Genomic DNA, 7,528 nt, shown 5'->3' with positions numbered 1-7,528 from the left:
ATAGGACTATGGTGGACATCGACTGTTCTGTTCCATTTCTTTTTTCCCCCCCATCGTCAAACATAAAGCATCAGTGAACCTTAACAAAGTGTAGTTTTAAATTTCAATTCTTAAATACTAACGTTGTTTTTTTTGTGCATGAGGGGGTTATGTCAAAGAAAACACCACTGTATCAACACAATTTTATTGACAATACAAATATAATTTTTTTTATATTTGTCATATTGTTTTGTACAAAAATATTTTCTGCATGAAACCAGTACCTAAATAGTGTTACAAAAAAGAATAAAAATGATTACGTTCATATTTGTACGTGAAAATAAATACATTCTTTTGTTCTTCTTCGATTTATCCTCGATCCACTTTTTGATCACCTGCACATTGAATCAATGTTTCATGGTGCTGATACCATAGTACACTTCTCATTTAATCTCAGATCCATCATTAGGACTTATTTGAAGCTTATTTTTCACACTAAGGAGCAGGTCCAGTTCACGACGCAAGTAAATAAATCGCAGACCGTTTGATGTTGTATCTCCTACGACGTCTTTTTCGCCCTCGCCGCTTCTTCTGGTCCTTCTTTCCTGCATCATCCCTCCACTTCTTCTTCTCCTGCCTAGTTTCCAGGCCTAGTCATAAGCAGTTGTCCAGCACGCACTTCCGCTCCTCCTCCAGCAGGGGGCAGGGTGCTCCGTTGTTGGCGTGGTGCATGAGGACATAGCGCGTGCGGTACTGCAGGCCCGCCGCGTCTCCGCACTTGCCCTTACACAAGCCCCAGGGAGACCATGGTGACACCTCGCAGTCCAGCGGCGTTTCTGCATTGCACAATTTATTCTCATGTAATTTCAAGGCTATGGTACTTTAAAGATGAGACATTTAATTGTAACTTACTGCACTTCTTTATGTTCTGGTTAAAAATAATGTACATGGAGTGTTATCCACGTTCCATGGATTTTGTTTTGTTTTTCCAGTGAGGCAGGTGGGATCATGAAAGTATGAGCACCAAGCAACAACCCCCGATACTTCTTTCAGAACCAGACCAACATTTTTGTGTGCAAACGTACGTTTTAGTGTGTATCTTTCAAGAATAAAGTTGAAAAGCAAGGGAATGCCTCGGGCAGCCTATTAAGTGAGAAAAAGAGTACAAATTTGTTTCATCTGAAAGTAGAAAAACAGAAGGAGGGGTGAGGCACAGAGGCAGCACAGAAGGATGGATGGCCTGCTGGAAGATTGCTTCATGTTGCAGGTCCATTAAGGACACAGGGAAGACATTAGTGGGCTAAAGAATGAAATATCGTCAGTCAATTTTGGCCTAAATTGGTACATCTGTGAATATATTACACAGAAACAAGTTCAAGAAGGTGATCGTGAATCTGTCATGAATGTAATCTTTTTTACTCTTTGGGAATATCGAGGGATAAGTGAATGACAAAACTATGGATGAGACCTTGGGGACTGTTTGCAAGAACAGAAAAAAAATAAATACTGTTTGGACCGTTTGTTGACATGACCACAGAGACTCTTATCAGGTCTCAGTGTTAAATCAATTATTCAGCAACCCAGCGTTAGAGCAGCAATACTTACCAAATATGTTTTCATTGACACCAGAAACTACTGGTCTGCTTTGTATATGATGGTGTTGTCAGATTTATTGGGCGGGTCTTTGTCAACTGAGACTGCTCTGACAATATTTTTATGTTTCAAACCCAATAATTTTACTTGATTCTTCAACTCTTGAAAACGTCCCTGATTGTTGGGCCGAAAGATGAATCATTCCCATTGCCCTCCCATCCAACATCAACAGGACCGCCGTGTGGTTGTCTTAACTTGTAAAAAGATCTGTGTTTTTCTAAGCTTCCTGCTTTGGCTCACTCTTAATCCGTGCAACAGGGATTCGCAAACAGCAACTATGTCTATGACTCAACGCAGACAGAATGAAGCTTCACCTCATTAATAGTGTTCTTGTGGAAATATAAGCGTCCGCCTCCCATTTGGGTGGCTGACCTATATTATCGCTGTCGTTCTTTTAAATCATCTCTCTTCCGCAAGATGCCAGATGTGCCTTTTTCCCTTCTTTCTGCTCCTCTTTGAAATTAAGTGCTGACCCTAATGCATGCAGAACATGTTAGTTTGTACATGCGGCATAGACTTGTTGATACGCTCTTTTGGTGGTTAGTCAATGTTTGGGTTGTTGCCAACTCGTCAGTAGTTGTAGTCAGTTTGTTGCATTAAAATTGAAATCACAAAGACTCATCACATGCTTTTTTTTTCTTTCGTTTTTTGCATACGAGTTGTTTAATGGCTTATTGGTTATATCCGACATGGACTCACACTCAACAAATGTGTTTTATATCTGTACATTTGTTTCGAGCACACATATTATTTAATCAGTAATTTTATTCTTGAACCCTTTGTGCACCCTGTAACCCGATAACATGATAAGCTGTCCACTATAGTAACCGCTGTCCCTGAAAGGGTAAATACCTCATTTGCTTGTAACAGTACTTGACCAAAAATGCTAATCTACGCCCAGGCGTTACTAGTTACTCCTCTGACTTACTTATGAGGTTGTTCTCAATCTCATTCCCCGTCAGCAGCAGGTTGGACTCGGTGGGCTTCACTGGAAGGCTAATGATCTGATTGGTCTTCCTTATCTTGGTCAGCGTTACCTTGGCGATGGGTGGGAGGTGCTTGAGGCGGGGGTAGTAGAAGGAGTTAGCGGGGTGGCTGGGGAAGGATGAGGTTATCTACGAATGGAAAGAGGCAGGAAATGATTTTTGGATGAATAAAGAAGTTCTTAATTGTAACAGACAGATTAAGACATTTGCTCAAGATAGAGAGCTGCGTTCGTGTTCAACGGAGCGTCGCCCGTCTGTTTAGTCCGCACAGTTGAAATTTGGTAGCAATTGGGCAAGATCTTTGAAGGACCCTTGAACAGTACAAAATGACCCCAAAATGTCCGTTTTAAACCAATATGATACACTTTCTTGTGGGTCTATTCATGATAGACATGGCTACCAAATCTCATGTCGCCAAGTGAAACTGACTCGGAAAGGTTTATCGGCAATCGTCAAAATGACTTTGGATGTGTCAACTCACAATGGGCATGCCTACTAAATGTCGTGTTTCCAAGTGATGCTAGCGCCATGGCGCTGAATTTTCAAGAACCTGACCACAATTTCACCAGGCTGAAAAAGCCTGCAATAATGTTTTGAGTAAGGGAAATCCCTCAAAATGGCCTAAGATGAATAATGTCAAAGAGGGCCTTTGCACCAACTGCTAAAGACCTACAGTCCATCTGAAATGCCAGCACCATTAATGTCTATTTTACCTTCATGTGGTTGCCCATCGCTGAATGTCCTACCTGGGTGATTTTGTCTTGCGGCATAGTCTCGAAGTTGGGCGAGGAGAACGTGAAGCCGCTGTCGGTCCCAGCGTCATAAGGGAAGAGCTCCAGAGACACGCTGTCTTTCCATTGGTCGCCATTGCACAGGTCCACACTATCTGCTCCCACGAACCAGTCGGGGCTCGGAACAAGCCGCACGATAAACGACAGCTGGAGAATTGACAAGAGATAGTCTATTCATGCAATCCATTTGTAAGATAAGTCACTGACTACAACACCGAAGCCTTACGTTGGTTAAGACTGCATACATTGTAACTTCAAACATGGCCAGACACATCCCTCCAACTATATGACCATGCTGCAAGTTCAACCCCGTCGTCTCTTGCTTAGCTTTGCGTAACGTGTCAAGTCATGACAGATGCAGCAGCTGAAAACGGCAAAGCCACTGTTTTAAGGACCCTTTCCCTCATTCTGTTCGGTATTTCTTGTCTGAGAAGTAGTAAAGCTGTCCTCATGGGTGGGTTCCTGGTGTATGGCAGCTGCATTGAGGTCATACATGCTCCACTTGCCTCTGCCCCTCTTTACTTGGGCCTTCATTGAGTGTAAAAAACCTTCAGAGAATGACAGGCTTGTCCAGGCCGCTGACTGACCTCTGCCAGGGTTTGATCAAAGCCCCAACCGCGTATTTGTCAAACAAGATATGTGAGCAACTCACATAGGAGTGTCTGGCAAAGACCTCAACCACAGTGTTGCTCTGGCCGGTGCCTCCTATGACCGCAGGAGCTGAGAAGATGCCATAAACGCTCTGAATCTGTTCCCCAGCCTGCTCCACTTCCTTCATGAGCGTCCAAGCTTCGCCTTTCTCCGTGAACTCCCTCACTCCATTGCTGGCAAAGCCATTACGCTGCCACATGTGGTAGTCGGAGCTGTGGGTCACACCTAAGGGCAGAAGGAGGAAAGACGAGGGGATCACCGTGGTGTATTTATTACAGAGGCATTGTAATTAGTCTCTTTATAGCTTTATAACTTTATATCCAATTTACTTCCATCCCTGTTAAGCTAATACTTTTCGGGGTATCGGGTTCAGGAATTCATATTTATACAGTTTTTTCCATATCTCTCAGCGATCCGATGCTCATTACAACACTTCGGTATGATTTGATTTTTCTCATATGGCTGTTTTCTTTTTTTCACTTGTTAATTTAGCTTGCCCTCACCTGCTTTGTGAGTAATGACCAAGCAGCATTGAACTCATTTGGTTTTGTCACTCAACCAGTCCAAATATTTCATGAGGGTTTTACCATTCCACTTAATTACTGTCAGCTATGGGGTCTTAGGTGCAATGGCTGTCATGGTTGTTTATAAGGCTCATTGACCTCTCATCTAGTTGCAAATAATGGACTTTATATGGGTATGCAGCATTTACACAGAGAAGGAAGTAGATCTTTTTTTTTTTTAATTGCAAGTCATCAAATTTCAACACCATGCCACACCCCACAGGCAAAGGCAAAAACGCAAAATCTTTTTGTATCACGCGTTTGTCTGGTATACGTGCTTCTAATGTTGTAGCAATCACTCAAAATCTCTAGAAAGTTTGCTTTGGAGGATATCTGGAAATAGGAAAACCGAATAGCAGACTTGTTTTGTCTTTAGGCGTGGCTTCTCGAGACTTTCTTGTGGATCGACTCATGAGAGCAACACTGACCAAATTTCATGTTGCTCGGTAAAATTGGCTTCAGACTCATAATTTTGAGGGGATTCTATGAAGTGTTCCATGTTTTATGGTGCGTCAACAAACTGTGTCATCCAAATATTTTTACTACGTCGCTTTTCCATCTCACCCTGAAAATGGTGACTCTACAATGCCTGCTTCAAAACAAAATGGGAGACATCATGTGTATTGATGGGCAAGGCTTCTTGAGACTTTTTGGTGAGTGTAGTCAGGACTGACGTAGCCACCAAATTATGTGTTGCTAAGCGAAACTGGCTTCAGTGACTGAATTTTTAAGCAGTCTTTCCAAAGGTAGTGTAAAGTCCTTACGTTGCTGTTGGTCTATAAGATTGCGCTATTGCAATGCACCGTAGTTCGTCATCATGAGTGAACTCACCAACAAGGTTGGACCATTGTGCAGGCGGGCGGTAGACGGGATACTGTTTTGGGAATGCCGCCTGTGTCCATTTGCCGGTAAAAGTCAAGCTGTACTGGGCTGGTTCCGAGGCGGTACACATGGGGACGTCTGTCGGCACGGGCATCGGATGGACGCCGTGGCTCAGCATCAGCATCGTGACCACCACAAGGTGGAGGAGGGCATTGCTGGGGGAGGAGATACTTGTCGAGGCGTCCATGATCATGTGGTGGGAGAAGTGGGAAAGGAGACTAAGGAAAACAAAAAGATGAGTCTTAATGGAAATGGACAGTCCCAAAAATATGTCCATATTTCCCATTGATTTGGACAATTGATACATATAATTTTTTTCTGCGTAAAATTCCTATTCTTGCTTCTGTTCATATAAAAAACACACACAAAAAAAACAGACTTAGTATACACGCAGTTACTCACAGTATGGATAATATTTCATTCGCAACTGCATATATATACAGTTTTTTTTTTTGCTACATACAACACTGCTTACTTATCTTGCTGCTGTTCATGTTCACGTTCATGTACTAATGTTCCGTTTTCAATTGCATATCTATAGACTGTTGATACACATTTTTTTTATATTGCACATAGCGCTGCTGACTAGTCTTACTGCTGTTCACATCCACTTCAGTCTGCGCATTATCTATAAATGCCCAATCCACACTACACAAACTATGTATATATAGTAATCATAATTATGCATGTACAGTTGCCATATTCAATCCCATAAATTAATGCAGCAGGTATTTTTTTGTCCACACATTGTGATGTTGCTCAAAATACATTGATCAGTGAACAGACGTTTCAAGCACCTTCAACGACCTTTCACACAGATCACATAGTTACATGACAGTAAGTCCTTGCCAAAATAATGCTAATATCCTGATTTAGTGGGCACAAATTCTACTGCTACTTGCAGTCATAAATACATACCGCCTGCATGCATTTGTAAGTGTATATGTACACAGTAGTTGCATAATACTCACTGGATTTGCAGAGGGTTCCTGATGAATGAAGGGTTGAGTAAGCGAGAGAGGAGGGGGATGGAGAGGAGTGTTTGTGGCTGCCGGCAAAAGGGACTGCAAAGCTCCAAAGTCCAAGTTCCCCTTTTTATGGCTTTGCAGGAGCATCCCCCCCTCCTTCCCGACAACCTCATCCCCTTACCCCTCCTTTTTCAAACCCCCTTTCTTCCACCCCTAAACTAACTGCATCCTATCTTCTTGTCAACTAATCCTATGCTAGCTTCACAAAAGACATCTATGTTAACTACTATGTTCTCCCTGACCCAAGCAACACCACTCACGGGTGTGTTCACCTATGATGTGCACTGTGCACAAGTCAACGTTAGCCAAGACATTGATAGCATTGCTTATTCAAGTTTGAAAGTTGCCTAACACGAATTGTTACCATTTTTTGTGATATAATTTGCAATATATCATTCATTATAATAAAAGAGAGGTGGCACAGTGAGACCGACAACTTTGGCGGTGGTTTTCCAGGTCCAGCAAGGTCTGGCCGCATAGAAAGTCATCATTTCATATGTTTACCATAGATTTGTCTCAAGTGCTGTCCAATTCCTACTTTTGAACTTTTGTTGCCAATAGGAGTCCAATAATTCAGCCAGTGCATCATTTTGGCAACCAGTGTGCTGACTTCCGGTCTGCCTGCTCACATGATGTCAATTTAGCATAAATGACAAATGACCTTTCTAAGTGTTCCAGTTGTCAAAATGTCAACAAAACAATCATAGCATTTTTACTGTATGTTATTCAATGAGACTTTAGCAGTTTTACAGTGCTGTGCAGGGCCTGTGCGTACTTAGATTTGCATTTAGTTTTTGAGATGCTCAAAAGAAATGGTGTATTGTATTCACTCCATTTTATTTTGGAAAATAAAACATTGTGTGTGTGTGTGTATCCAATCATGGTTTTTGTTACATTCACTCATTCATTCATTCATTTTTCGAACCGCTTAATTCTCACTAGGGTTACGGGGGGTGCTGGAGCCTATCCCAGCTGTCTTCGGGCAGTAGGCGGGG

General features: G+C 42.3%; 1 protein-coding gene across 1 annotated transcript; it reads right to left on the bottom strand.

Moving 5' to 3' along the window:
* Positions 1 to 252: 252 nt before the first annotated feature.
* On the bottom strand, positions 253 to 6,560 carry spon2b (spondin 2b, extracellular matrix protein). Its single transcript, XM_086105969.1, has 6 exons — positions 6,477 to 6,560; positions 5,455 to 5,723; positions 4,062 to 4,285; positions 3,365 to 3,556; positions 2,561 to 2,747; positions 253 to 815 (listed from the first exon to the last, which is right to left on the bottom strand). The coding sequence occupies exons 2-6, from the start codon at positions 5,696 to 5,698 to the stop codon at positions 634 to 636; spliced, it is 1,029 nt and encodes a 342-aa protein (XP_085962095.1). The 5' UTR covers positions 5,699 to 5,723; positions 6,477 to 6,560; the 3' UTR covers positions 253 to 633.
* Between the last annotated feature and the right edge of the window lie 968 nt (positions 6,561 to 7,528).

Source organism: Hippocampus guttulatus, chromosome 2, assembly GCF_054856545.1.
Source record: "Hippocampus guttulatus isolate MCC_2025c chromosome 2, RoL_Hgut_1.0, whole genome shotgun sequence".
Lineage (NCBI taxonomy): Eukaryota > Metazoa > Chordata > Actinopteri > Syngnathiformes > Syngnathidae > Hippocampus > Hippocampus guttulatus.
The sequence above is the reverse complement of the archived record's forward strand: the minus strand, read 5'-3'. Positions and strand labels throughout refer to the sequence as shown.